At 36.1% G+C, this 15,408-nt stretch overlaps 1 protein-coding gene across 1 annotated transcript in view; it reads right to left on the bottom strand.

Annotated features, from left to right (window-relative positions):
* Positions 1 to 15,408, bottom strand: part of POC1B (POC1 centriolar protein B) — a 53,289-nt gene that overhangs the window by 24,504 nt on the left and 13,377 nt on the right. Inside the window, exons 7-10 of the mRNA XM_065630476.1 lie at positions 15,185 to 15,318; positions 14,350 to 14,418; positions 9,819 to 9,971; positions 5,165 to 5,251 (exon numbers count right to left, since the gene is read on the bottom strand). Coding sequence (XP_065486548.1) covers positions 5,165 to 5,251; positions 9,819 to 9,971; positions 14,350 to 14,418; positions 15,185 to 15,318 — 443 coding nt within the window. The remainder of the gene's footprint in view (positions 1 to 5,164; positions 5,252 to 9,818; positions 9,972 to 14,349; positions 14,419 to 15,184; positions 15,319 to 15,408) is intronic.

The raw sequence follows: 15,408 nt of genomic DNA, 5'->3' as shown, positions 1-15,408 counted from the left end.
AATATATCGGTTGTTTTCTGGGTTGGGGATTTTTTTTTGTTATACTCAAAATAAAGGCAGGAAAAAAGTGTCAAAGACATCTAAACCCTGACAAACAGTGCAGCAGCAACATGTATAGAATAAATTGAGAGTACAGATACTCCATTTTTTTGCATCACAACACCTACTACAAATGCAGTTTACACACTGTCTTACCCACAGGAATAGAAGTTGCACATGGTCTTACTTGCTTTCACATTTTACAAGTGTGGAGGGTGGAATATATTTGGTCACTTTATTTTAAAACATAGGATGTTTCTTTTGCCTCAAAGATGAACAATTCTTATCTTTCCCCTGCCAATAATTAACTTAGTCTTAACTTTGTAGAGATCATACTGTAAGTGAACAATAAACATGTCTTATTTTCGCTGTTAACTAGTACTGGAAAAGAACAGCAAACATCTCCCAGCCAGTGCAGACATTCTGACTTCCAGATTACAGTACATTGCTTTGCTTCTTCCAAATCCTGTTTACATGAGCAAGGTCACGGGATGGAACATTAGAGAGCCTGTGCAGTGATTTCCTGCTGCTATCAGTAAAAACTACCAAGACATCATCAACTTTCCCTTGTTCCCAACATCTTATCAGGGACCAGAGATTACTGATGTATTGCCTTACAGACTTAAAAAACCCAACCTCCCTCAAAACTATAAGTAAAATCAGAGGATGAAGCAGGAGGAAATAGTCCCAAAGGGAAACAAGATTTCCAATTTTTCCTTTTCAAGAGCCCAGAAAACAAAGGCAATATTATGCTGCTTGACACTTTGAGAAGGGGTGGGAGAGAGACAGCAATGCATTTGGGGTCTTCAATGAGATAGAAAGGAGAAACAGCCACCCCACCCCCAAACCCTGACCCCAATTCTGTGAACATTTTCAGAGTGTAAAGGGCTAGAACATTCCTCATTTTTAACAACTGTAACATGACCATTCAAGAAGTCAGGGCATTACACAAATACCAGTTAGTTAAGCATATATAGCTTGTGTTTATACTGGTTTCAGTAACACATGGGAGAAGTGAATAAATGAATCATCAAATTCAAAGCTATTTTTCTGACAGTAATAATACACAGACAGGAATTCTTAATGTTTTTGTAATTATAGTCCAAAAGAAAGCAGCACCATACTGAAGATTACACTGAAGTTTTTCCACTGACACAATAACCATATTCCCTTCACTAAGTTTACAAAGGAAGTTGCATCAGTGTGAATCTTAGATGAAAACAGGTTTTTCTCTATGTTCAAAAAGAACTGGCCTTACAGCTTTAAGACAGAACACAAGCTGAAAAGATAACGTGTTTAGAATTCAGAGAGTTTAATAATTTAACTGTTTTCTAGCAAAATCCCTATGAGAACTTTCATACCTCCATAACTTGGCTTAGTCTTTGAAGCAAGAAAAAAAAAGTAAGTAAATTTTAAAAACCTACATAAGTAGGCATTTTAAGTGTGGAAGTTATGGATTGTTGGCTTTGATGAAGCAACAAATTAAAATAGCTTGAAAAGAGGAGGAGGAGTGGAAGGAAGAGATAATACCGGTATTTCCTCATACAGATAAAGCTCAAAATATAAATGAATTGGTAAGAAAATATCTAAACATATATTTTAAATTCACAATAAAGAATCAGTGTCAAATTTTCAAACATTTCTTTTTCAAACCTCCTCCAGGCAGACTGTTGTCAAGAATACAAAGTGATACTTCGCTGAACCTTAATTGTCTGAAGTTGTGTGTCCTGTTTCGGGCTTCTCAATACAAGAGGGACATTGACATCCTGGAGCAAGTCCAGCAGAGAGTGAGCAAGATGGTGAGGGCGCTAGAACACATGATAGAAGAAGAGAACCAGATTTGTTCAGCCTTACAAAGGAAGGATACAGGGAGATCTTGCTGCCTTCTCAAATATCTAATGAGTGGACAGAGAGAAGATAGAGCCAGACACTTATCAGGGGACCACTGTGATAGGACTAGAGGCAACACACATGGTAGAACACAGGAAATTCTAGCTATATTTTATATAAAAATTAACCAGTTAAACACCACAGTAAGCTGCCACAAAGGTGGTAGAATCTGCACCCTTACACATATTAACAAATGAAGTGGACAAGGCCCTTAGGAACCTGATCCAAGTTGGCCTTGCTTTACGGGGCAGGTTAGATGAAATGACTCCAGACATCAATCCCAACCTATACTGCTCTATTATTTTTATTAACAACGCTTTACAGAAGGAAAGAAAAGGAAAACCTTTTTGCACTGCCACAGAGCATATTAGGTTCCAATAGCTGGAGAAAAGATTCTCAGAGAGAATCTTTCTCCTGTTTTCTGAAGTAGCTTAAGATCTATGGGAGTTTTCCCTCTTATCATTAGGTATTTTGATAGCCATTCAACAAAACGTTATGAGGTTTTGTATAGACTTCCAACCACCCTGAAGATCTTCCGGGGGCTTCAGGGAACTCATCACTGATCCTACAAAGGCTTCAAAGTTGTTACTTATCCCAGAGAAACCAGTCTTTAAATACTTGAGATGGTGATCCAAGACAGGCTGTGTCTCTCTTCTTCAGTGGAAAAAAAAAAATAAAAAAAAAAATAAAAGCACATATGTTGATTAGCTACTTCCAGAGGCCCAGGGACTTGCCAAAGTGATTTGTAAATAACCCTCAGGGCCTTGCTGTGTTACATGCACAACAGATAAAGACATTGAACAAGAAACCTAAAAGATATGTAAATGCAGAGTGCATTCTTCTCTCCACACATATCAGAAGGGCAGAACTGCTTAAGCTAGAGGAAAACACTTCAAAAAGAAGAAATAGGTATAGACAGGAGATTTGTAAATTAACCTGGCAATCCAATGAAAGATTTGTAGTCACTTGAACAGCATTCTTCCAGTAGAATTAGGACTAAAAAGCCATAAGCAGCTTCAAGATGGGTCCTGACAAGTTTGCAGGGAAAAAAAAAAAAAAGAAAAATGTACAGTGATACTGTCTTTGATAACCATTAGAAAAAGAGCAACCTGGAGGTAGGTGGAATCAGGAACAGGTACGGAGGAGGAAGATAATTTAGACTAGAGGTTCGTAACCTCTAACTTAGAGGAGGATAAAAAAATATATATATATACAAATAATGCACAAACACACTATCATTCAAGTGAGGACAAACATGATCAAGAGGAAACCCAGCAGTGTATGTGGAGTCAGAAGAAATCCAGCATCTGTATTTCTCCCTTTAATTCTTATGAAGAACACATGAAGCCTCAATAGAAAAGGCCTCTATACATTAGGGAAATCAAGGCAGCTTCAGATGGAAAGGTTAAAGACACGGAGATGCAGAACCTTTGGAAACAAGACACAAAGAGACTAGGTGACCGGTCTGATTAAGAAACAGGTGATAATTCCTCAAACAACACAAGCTGCTAATGCAGCAGACAGACACTAGACAGGATGATGACACTAAAAGATGAGCTAACATTAGGAAGCACGGGGGAATCAGACAGGTTGGCAAAGTTAGGGAAAGCGTTACTTACTATGGGGAAGGAAGGATGCTAGTGGCAGAGAACACATGCAAATGTTTTCTGGATTTGTGTCAATAGTGGTGTGTTGGACAGAGGAGTTGTCTTTAAGGCTGTAGTCCGAGTAACGAGGATACAGAAATGTTGCTAGATGGAAAAAAGACGCAGATGGTGAATGCTGAGATACCAAAAGGTGAGAATCAATGGTGAACAGAAGATCAAGATAATGGAAAGAAAATGTGGTGATTACTGACACAGTCAAAAGGCATGAATTTTGAAGCAACATTTTTTTAACGAAGATGACTGTGAAAAGCCAGCCAGCAATCAAAAGGATGCTGTCTCTAGTGGGCCGACTTATTCCTACTATGAGTTCTGGGCATAACATTTTATAAACTGCTCTCATATTAAAAAAAAAAAATTAAAATGATTGGCAGATTTATAGCTATGTAGCAAATAATTACAGTGTAGCCATAAATTTGAATTCTCTGATCAGTATTAAGAAAGTAATGAACACAGAAGATTTTGAAGTGATATGTAGCCAATAAATTATACCCGCCACAATAAACTGTCAAGCCTAAAGAGATTCCTGTAAGTCTGCAAATTACTTTTGATAGAAATTAACTTAAAGAACTATATTTCCATGTGAAAACACAACACAACTGCTAAACCTTAAAATATATTAAATTCTTATCTCTTATAATAGAAGTTATTATATGATTATTTGCTTTGAAGCAAAAGCTTCTCTTAGACATGGACCACTGTACCATGATCTGCACTAAATGACCTCAAAGAATTTTATAAAATACCTTCACAACATACCTTTTTATAAAGCATTCGTGACAAAACAGAACAGCAAAAACCACACCTGCTGCCTATTCATATGTATTAACCCTTCAGCCACACAAACTCTTGTTCTGGTAACTAAAATTGCCCAAGACACAATTTGTGCCTTCACAGGAACAGATTCAGAGCTAAAAGAGAAATTCTCATTTTAACCTAATTCAAGAACAGTATGTCTTTTAGATTTCATACCAGGAGAGCATATTTCTCCTCCTACGAAACTACCGCTAAAACACTGCCTTCCTTTCCTCCCACATGCCATACCAATGTCATATGAAAAGCTAACACTAGAAGCATCTAATCGTATGATTCTGTCTTAAAACGTGTTACTTTTTTTTCTCCTCCTAGAGAGCTACTAGATGCCTTAAAAGGAGAAAAACTAAAACATGCTTTTGGATTTTTATCAACAAGGCAACTATTCTTTAAGTTTCCCATTATTTGCAGATCAAGACAGAGTTACCAAAAGTGTTTGAGAATAAGCCACAAATTTTTAACAATAATATTTAGATATATTAATAATTAACATGGGCTTATAATAAGAATTTCTGCTTAGGTATATGGGTTAAATTACTGAAAGCTTTGCTACTACACCATCTTCTGGTTGGCCTTGGGAACCGCAAAAGAAAGCTTAAGTTGAAAGTTAGGATCTTGAGCTCTGACCAGTTGAAAACTGTTTTAAAAAAAATATACTTATTTATACAGACAGAAAAGAGCACATTTCCAATAACATATTAGTTTAAGCTATATCCTGTCTTCCCCCTGCCACCCATCCCCCTCAGAAGGCAACTTACTGGAGTACTGAAAGATGAAGAGGAACTAATCTCTACGACAGGTGGGTCAAGTGTTTGTGTATTAGTCACATCAAAGGTAGGGTTGACCTGTTGAAAATGAATTATAATAATAATTATTTCAGCACCAATGGATAAAGGGAAATAAGACTGAAATAAAAAAGACCATTTGCTACATTAAGGCATCACTCTTCAATAAGGTCTGGAAACAGGCTTTAACATTTGTAAAAATAAAGGCAGAACATTACCCCCCAAGCATGTAAAATGCAATCATAATACAGAAAAATAATCCAGATACACATTTATTACAGAGATATAATTTATACTTCATAAACATTCATCACCCAAAACTAACACAGGGATTCCAACCACAAGAGGTACAAGTATTAAGAAGTTCAGTTTTATGACAAGTCAATAAAAATGAAGTTACAAATACTAGTTTGAAATGGATGTACTAAGACAGCTAACTCAAAACCTGCCCAAAGCTGAAACCATGTAATTAACTGTGACCAATGTTGATGAACAGTAGAAAGTATTCAAACTTCCCAACTCTGTAACTGCCACCTGCAGGTGCTTTAGAAAGTTTTTGCATATGCTTCTGCTAAGTTACAGTGCCTCCTACACTTTAATTGACATAGACATATTAAAGCCTGTACTATATTAAAATGTAGTCCTTAAAGCAGTGAACGACTTCAGGCAGTCAAATCAACGCTGGTACCGTAGCAGAGAGTGGAAATAGGGTAAAGCTAGAGTTATACGGATTACCAAGTTACCACTGCTAGTAAAGTTTTAGTACTGGACTAAGTTCATGTTTTCTGTAGCTACAAACAAAAAAGATTACGGCAAGCTGTAGCTATCATGTGCTTGCAGCACCCATATTGTCTGCTCTAGCTTGTCTCTAGTTCACAAAAATTTGTTCCCACTTCAGCTAAAATAGGCTTAAAAACTATTCCACAGATCTTCAAACTTCACCAAAACACAGGCTTCTAGCTTTCCTTTAATTATCTGGTGAACTGATACATATATATTTTCATTATCTTCTTCCAACATGATGATACAATAATCACATTTTAATCCATAACACAAAAAAATATATATTTGAAGGAAGGTTTCCACAGGACCTTTCATTTAAGGAATTAGATATTTCTAAAGACTAAAGTGAAGCAAAATCAAAATATATTATTTAAACAAAGTGAGAGGCAGGAATTAGGATCACTGCTTAGGACAGAGAATTAGGGGAGCAACAAAAGCAGCAGGCCCAGTAATTACATGATTCTCAGCCATACACTTCAAGTGAATGATTATGCCCCTGCAGACATCCGTCTGTTGATTTCAATAAAGTATTTCCAATCTCAACCCCCCATTCACTTTAATTTTATTAAACATTTATTTTTCATATAATACCAAAGTCTTACGAAATGCATTATAAAAATAAAAGAGGAAGTTTCAAATGTCTCTCAAAGTATTTCTAGGATGTAGCTAGCTGTGAAAGTCTCTCCAAACACACCGAGAAGTAATTCAGCTTTCAATTTGATTAAATACTCTTTTTTTTGCTAGACTGGAACCCTGGAGCCAAGCAAGCTACATATTCTTATTTCTACTGCCACCTAGTGTATATTTGGACTTCCTTCATCTAAGAAAATACAACTGAAGGTACACTGAAAATTTTAAGATGAAACTAAATCAACAGTAGCTTTTAATGCTCAGGATACAAACTCTACACATTTTAATGTGTTAAAAACCTCAGTGCTATGTTTTTAAAGGAAACTTATTTCTAGTTTCCATCCACTTCAAAGAGGTCTCTAGTAAGTGAGAGATTAATTATGTACAAACATGGGAAATTCAGAAATACAGCTGTCACCAAATGGAATACATTTGTTTTGGTATTACTTACTAAACATAGTATTTTCAAATATCTCCCAAAGCACCTTATCTTAGAGAGGAAGTGACTGGTATTTATCTCAGCTAAATTTAGACATACTGCTAGACACCTGTATTTGAGATAGTCACTCAGGATTACCTCTATGGTCAATGGAAAAAAGTAGATGCCTTCAGAGAACAAGTCTTTTACTTAGATTTCCAAATTATCTGAATAACTGCAGTGATAAGCTTTAAACCTCTACTTACATGAATATTCAAGAATCACATTGATCAGTGCAGTTGGAGAACAGTTGTAAAGATTTATAAGTCAAGAATGTGAAATTCAACATTTAACATTCAAGTTACTGCTGGTCTGAAGAAGAGGAAACACAAGTAAGGAATTTCTTGTAAAAGTTAATTATGCTTCAGAAAGTAGGCAGGGAGAGAGAAAAAAAAAATAGAGAAGGTATCTTAAATATTACTGGCTCTGTGTACAGCTTTAAAGAGCGAATAAGGAAAAGTTCTGAGAAGAGGTAAAAGTGCACTCAAGCTCCACGTTTCAGCTGCTACCCTGAATGTAAAATACCAGGTGATACCTGCAATTCTTTGTGTGAGCTGTTTCATTTGAAACAGCATTTGCAAGTGGTGATATGTGAAAACACTATAACTGTCTCTCTGAACCCAGCTAAATAAATTGCGAGCAAAGCCAGCTCCATTTTGTGAGTACTGTTTTCCCAGAACCAAGTTCTGGAATATCAGGGACCTTGACACATGGAGGCAAGCAGGGATAGAGGAGCAACAACTCTCCAAAAGCAGTAAGAAACTTGGAGAGGCATGAAACACCAGGAATTTAAAAAGCATGGACAGAATTACCTCCCTCTTGAGTTTTACCTGTACATCTGTTGAACTTTTTGTGTTCTATCACCTTGAATTTTGTCCTAAGGCAATCCATCTTCATTCCTGCTATAGAGGGGACTAAATATAAGCAGCTCAGTATAACTCAGGGCAATGTATAACACATCTCAAGTGTATAGGTGAAATTGTAGTGGCTTGTAGGAAACCTTAAGGTCATCTACACTTTTAAATATCCAATATTTGAACTGTCTCCTCTGCCTGCCTATGACTCTTGCATATGTTACCAAGTCTCTTACAAATACTGTTGCTTCAATTTAGTCAAGATCAATCATCTTCTCCTGCTCCTCACGGAAAAACAAAACAAAACCAAAAAAACACCAAAAAAACCACCAAAAAAACCTAAACGGAAATCAAGCAGTTCTGCATTTTGTCTGAGGTGCAGAACAGATACTAGGAAAAATGGTGTCATTATAATTGCTATGCAGTACTGGAACAGATCACCCAGAGAGACTGGGGAAGCTTCATCTGTCCTCAAGGGCCCCCTAACTAGACAAAATCATGGCTGACTTGATGTACCATTGGCAACAAGACCAGACCTCCAAAAGCTCCCTCTAACTGACATGTCTGTGACTCAAGTCCTTCTTTCCCTGGTATATTAGAAACATGATGAGCCACAGAAAAATGAGGGTGGTGTTGCAGTGGAACTGCCTAGTACTAACATTCTCTCTATTGCCTGTTGCTAGAAAGAACTTGGGATGTTAAAAAAAAAAAAAGTATGTTTGTTTGAACTGAGAAGAGAGACAAAACTATTTTTCTTTGTTTCTTCTCTAAACAACAGTATAGCACAGTGGAGCTAGAAATGCTGCATTTTTCAGTTACAGGAAGAAATATTTAGGAAGATGCAACACTGAAAAACTTCAACCATAGTGCTACCAAAGTGCGTTACTGCTGGTGGCAATCTAATACTATTTTTCTAGATCAATTATGTCTCTCTGTCTAGATGGCGAGGTCCATTCTTCCTCAGCACAACAAAGCAACATAATTCTTGCTGAGACAGACAAGAAAGGTAATAAAAAAGGAAAAGAGAAACAACACTTGAAAACTTCACTTTAACACTGTCTAAACTATTATATTATTACATTAATTCTGAAAATAAGTTGGGATGATCCTAATCATTATTATTTAACTTGGAAATATAAAAATATAGTACATTACAGTAATATCAATTTTGCTGAAACTATCAGCACTGTTCTGCCTCAAAGAATATAATATACCTCATGTTTGAGAGCAAGATATTCTACAGATAATGTGATGTTAATAGCAAACTAAACACAGTAACCTTATTCTTGAAATCCTGAAGTCAGGCCAGAAAGATACCACAGGAGTCCAAAACGTTGCTATGACAAATGACAAAGCTATAAAACCCTTTTACTACCAGGGAGCAGCTAACCCAGAAGCCTATAAGCTACAAATGTTACAGGCATTTCTAAACTTTTGGGTAGATATCAAGATCTTCTCGCGATACCTAAAGGACTTGCAAAGAGAGACAACTAATCAAGTTATTACTTTCAGTAATAATGCCACCTCGTCCTGCTTATAATGATATATTTTGAGTAGCATCCTAAAGCTCACTGAAGATTCAGGTATCTTCTGCAAGTTTGCCATGTTACTTCAGCAGAAACCAGACACAGCCTATGTTTTGTTTAAATCAGGTGGGGAGCACAGACTTGCACAAGGAGCATGAAAAGAATTCACCAGGACAAATCTGACAGCATCATCGAGCCTAGTAACCTTAATGTGGATTCATAAGCTATCGTCACTTCCAAAATATTACATGTAACAAAAAGTTCTCTGGTATACAGAGAACACATTCAACCATAAACGTTAGGCAGTATTTACAAAAGCTTCTGGTTTCCTGCATTAGAGTACTTCTTGCACTCACCTCAACTGACTGAAGTTTTTCATCATGGAGATGAGGTGACCTTGGGTAAATATCAAGAAGATGAGGAGGATCATCAATATGTGTTCTTCTAATATGGTGTTTAAGAACTTCTTTATAATCAAGTGAGTCAAAGTTGGTTTTCCATAGTAATACCTGTAAAGAAGCCATCATACCAATAACTACTTGAAGTCTATTCAGTGCCCAAAACCTAACTACTCAGTGAAGTCTATTATTATACTAATAGATCACAACATCAGAATGAACCTGCTGCCATCACTTAGTTTGATGTCTACTACAACACAGGCATTTCCCCAGAGTATCTTGTACTTCAAGTCTAATAGGAATGGTTCAATCTATTAAAAAAACATTCTAGAAGATGTCTCAATAATCATAAAATAAAGCAAACTTCTGTCCCACTGGACTGTACTACGTTATTTTTCTGCCATATCAAGGGGTCAAATACCATGAAATTTCTGTCCCCTATAAAGGCTTGCAGGTCAAATGAGAAAGTTTGAGGGGACAAGAGAAATGACAGAGTACCACAGAACTCTGAAGCACCTGGTTCCAGTGTTTTAGCAACAGGAATCTGTTTTCTGAACTTTCGTCCAATGACATTCAACGCTAACACAATATACAACAGTCACACCATGGCCAAATGCAGAAGGCAGTAGAATGCAGAGGTAAGATAGCAGAAGGTTGTCTATTCAGCCTTATGGATAGACTAGGAAACCAAATCATAATGCACAATATTGATCTTGTGTCACAAAATTAATATATGTAAGTAATTTAATTATGTTTACTACAAGTTTACATTATTTGAGTTCTTTGTTATTTTAAGTGCTAAGGGAAAAATGAAAATAAAAAAAGATGGCAGTTTCCAAAAGTCCACTGTTGATTTTTATAGCTGCTCCCTAAATTAGAAGAAAAAATGATGGGACCATGTTCTGACTTAAAATTACTCACCTGTCCAAGCAAAAATATTTTTGACAAAAAAATATTTTTCAGAAGTTAATAAACTACACATAAGAAGCACAAATTCCAAGCAGACTAAATAATATTTTTAATATATTCCTAAGTATTTGCATTGTTACAAGTTCACTTCAGGTTCAACATCTTTCATGACTCTGAGTGGAAGACCCTAAATATGCACTGGGAGAAACAGTGCACCCAGAAAGATGGACCCAAACCAACTCAGACATTAGTAACAGTGAAAAGTGGGATGCATGGATGTCAGTACAAACTATATAAATCTGCCTCAGAACCTGGCACTTGCAGGACAGTTAGGTGTTAGATTAGCTGATTCAGAACAGCTCACTGTGCTATAAGAGGGAGATCCTGCTTTCTCTCTCGCCTCTTCTCAGCTGCGTAGTTCCACTACCTCCATCATCTAATCCAGCATAAAGTTATTCACATTTTTAATGTGGCTTTTCCCCATTTTTTCAGGCTAATTTTCTGCTGGTTTAGCAATTCGAACTGGCTCAGCACTGAGGTACACAAGGGTATAGGCAGGAGGCAGCAGAAGTAGGACCTTTCAACAGTGGTGAGCATTTGAGCTGCTCAGGCTCTAAATACGTTTTATACGGCTCTAAAGTGGAAGGCCATGCTGCTGCAGCTCCACCATTACAGGTAATAAAATTAGTAAAACCAGCACAGAAACATCTGTATATGCCTTGAATATCTCAACTGCAAGCAGTGTAAAGGCAACTATGCACAACCCTAGAAAAATACTTATTCCATAAGGAAGTATTTCCCTTTATGTCAAGGCAGTCACCAGACACAATGACTTCTCTGTTCTAAATGGCAAGAACTGAACCAACAGCACAGGCTACTACCTTCCAAAGGCATAGGTAGAACTTTGCTCTTCCACTTAAAAATAAGAGTAAAATGTCTTATGTCTTCCATGGAACCAGGTAAATGAAATAATTTGTCATGTGCACATACAGCCAAGAAGTGCGAGGAACACGAACTTCAGATCTCTACATGTTCAGGGTTTTTTTGATTGAGGAAAGAAGCAAATAAGAAGAAACAAAAGCAGTATGCAGTGCTTGTTTCAAATATTTAATATGCTTCTGAACAATGCTCTCAGCTGGCTCTGCATCAACCAGAGAGAAATTTGAAACTAAAAGCAGAGATACTGGTTCTCCTTCTTTGATGGAGGAAAAAGAGATTTTATCTGCTGTTTGCAAATGTATTGGTCTTGAAATAATATGTGTATAGAGCAAGTGATCTGTGATAAAATTACGACGAATCAGCTGCCTCCAACTCACACTGAGGACAGACAGTATCTTTTGGATACTGCCTGAGGGACAGAAGATAATTTCATGGCCAGTCTCTGCCCATCAGCTTGACATTGCCAATCTGCCAGAACTTTTCAAATGAATACACCCTAGATTAAACCAACTTAATTCTATCACAATTCTCCTGGCAGACCTAGAAGGCGGCTGTGGACAGAATGGCAAACAAGGATGTTTGTGGAGTATGTATGTGCATACAACAACGGAAAAAGGACACTGAGGAATAAAGTTATTATGTTTACTATAGATAAAGATATACACATAGGCAGTTACCATACAATGGTTAGTACTGCACATTTTAAAACTTACAATACAAAAGCGGAAGTAACAGCAAAATAATTAGCTCTCTCCCACCAGAACATTCACAAAAAAGGGAAAAACTTCAGACATAAATGTGCCTTTCTGTAAGGTAAATAAAATCAGGATTCATTACTAGGAGTACTTTTTAAATTCAACATTTACCTAAGAAAGCACCTCCTGATGAAACTGGATATTCACTCTCATGCATTCAGCATGAAACCACTACACTGAACTGCTAAGTCATCTTAAACATTTTGCACTATAATACCTACTTATTCCGTGATCCCACGTGCCACCAGCCCTACAGCATGGAGGAGAAATGCAATGACCTGACTGCACTGAACATGAACATCATTCAGGGGGCCCCAAATTCAAAGGAGCCTTGTAATAAAATGGGCATTCCCAGGTTATGCTGGCATTTATTTGGGCGGTTGAGTTAGGCTTAATACTGTAGGTCCATCATCAGAATTTCTCAGATGAAGCTTCTGTCATGTGACCTAGTTTAATATATGCACTTCCCCACAAGTTAAGCACAATATACTGTCATAAAACTCAAAAAAAAGTACTCAGGAAAAGTAAGGTCAACAATTCAGGATTACCTAAAAACCAAAGTCTCCTCTTGGAACTGAAAAAATTATCATTTTAAAAAACCCTTTAATATGGAAAATAAAAGATTAATGGCTCAAAGAATAAATATCTTTTCCCCATTCTTGGTTGTGGCGCTTTTTTGGTTTTTGGGGTTTGTTTTGTTTTGTTTTTTTAGGAGGGGGGATGTTTTGGTTTTTAGTTGGGATTTTGTTTTGTTGTTGTCCTTTTCTTTTTCCACTTGTAAAATTTATGTTGGAAGTTTGCCAACATTTTAACTTTTCCAATGACTGAAAGTCTTGGCACTACTTCTTACTAATGCCTTGTGATTGAAAGCAATTTTGTTTTCTTTGAGTGATTTCAAGTCATTCTAGAAAGTGTGCTACCTGAAGCACCAAGCAAAAACCAGAAACAGACTGTATTCTTCCTAATGATACTGAATGTTTTTAACTGAAAAGTATTTATTATTTTCCAAGACTGTCTCTGTTACGAGCTGAAACATATTTCAAATGCCACAGAACAGAATATAAACATGATTTGTGGTAAATTCAAATGATCTTCATTTCTACAGCACAGCTTTCTGTGTCTACATTGAGCTTTTAGCTTTTTATAAAAGGTAACAACAAAAAAGGCAACTAGTGTTAAGGAACATTTCAGACTGTGAAACTCTAAGCCTTGGGCTACAGAAGTTTTTTCTTTTTGGAGAACGAAAGACCTTATAGTTACAAAAATACTATCAAGCTTGGAATCATGACATTTATCACAGTAGATGAAGATTAATTATATGATTTGCTGTTTAACGTCAAACAACTTTTTTGTTTTAAATGCTCAAACAACTCTTCCTTGTATGAAATCCAGTACTTTGCTGTTTCACCAATGTAAACTAGCAAAGCTAACACAAGATTTGGTTTTTTCCCACCCTCAAAGTATTGCCAGTAGTACAGCTTAATTCTTATGATTACTGAGTAGTGACTTCAAAAGAAGTGAAAAGCTAATGGAGCGTGTAGGTGTTAATACTAGTTGCAACACAGATGTTGACACTGAACTACAACACAAACTAGTTCTATTCAAATATCTTTCTTTTATTTCAATATGTAAAATAGAAGTGGCTAGTATTGTGGTCTTCTCATCATAACATCCAAGTGAAAATAGTTAAAATAAAGTTTTTAAATTATGTATTTATCTTTTCTCTCCCCTCAAATTTAACTTTAGGCTAAAGAAAGTCTATATAACATACTACTAGACAGAATGCAAGTCAGCATACTGTAATTAGCATGTTAATGTGACATACTATATTTAACTCCCATCTACTCAAAAACCATTAAGACATTTGAAGAGAGAATACCACAAACCTGAGCATCTGCTCCACCTGAGGCAAATTTCTCACCACCTTTCGAAAAAGCCACAGAAAGTACAGGTCCCTGAAAGAAGAAAAAAAAAAAAAAAAAAAAAAAAAAAGGCACACAGTAAAATTATGCTATTACTGTAATCATGGTAATTTAATGCAATTAAAATGCAACACTTATGCCATTATCTAATATAGATTTTTCAATTTTAATAAAATAGGGAACAATTTAACTGTAGTGAAATTTTTGCAAAACAACTTGATTGAAGAATATTGCACACCTTTGTAAGATGCTGCATTACAATTATTATAATCAATACCAGGAAAATAGTGGCATTTTCCTTAGATTTTATGTTTTAAATCTACAATGAAAAAGCAAATATATATTACATTACTCAAGACAATGTGTTTCTGTGACTTATTATCAAAAGTAAGGCTTGTTTTGCATTAAGAGGAGAGCGAGAAAACATCTACCATTCTTAACAAAAGTTATCTTCCATAAGCTTCCCCCTCCTTAGAAAGCACCGTTTTTCAATAAACAAAGACTAATGTGTCAAATAATTGATTTTGACAATCAAAAGAGTGAGTTATTAATTAATTCAGAACATGATCTATGATGTAGCATTAAGCAGGCATACAATATTGACAGATTAACTGCACGGTTGTAGGTAAAAATTGATGCATTTCCTTATCACTCATGACAAGGTTATAAATACAACACTTGGCTGTCCTCTAATCTGCAAGTTGCAAGATGCAAGACACAATGGCATTAATGTTACTTTCCCTTTGAAAAGATACTGAACAACCTATTAAGATGTTCATTTAAATAAGATTATGTATACCTTGTGTCCATGAAGAGTGTAAATAAGTCTTCCTTCTAAGAGGTCCAAAATCTTAAGGGTACCATCAGTAGAAGCAGTGATGAGATAGTTACCAGAAGGATGGAACGATACACAATTAACCCCTGCTCTGTGAACTAATTTACAGAAGACAATATTCAAAAGACTATAGATATCTACTAATAGGAAATGTACACTTTATTTCTTCGCTCTTTTCTACTTCCCAA

Source organism: Caloenas nicobarica, chromosome 1 (assembly GCF_036013445.1).
Source record: "Caloenas nicobarica isolate bCalNic1 chromosome 1, bCalNic1.hap1, whole genome shotgun sequence".
NCBI lineage: Eukaryota > Metazoa > Chordata > Aves > Columbiformes > Columbidae > Caloenas > Caloenas nicobarica.
This window is presented reverse-complemented; position numbering and strand designations above follow the sequence as displayed.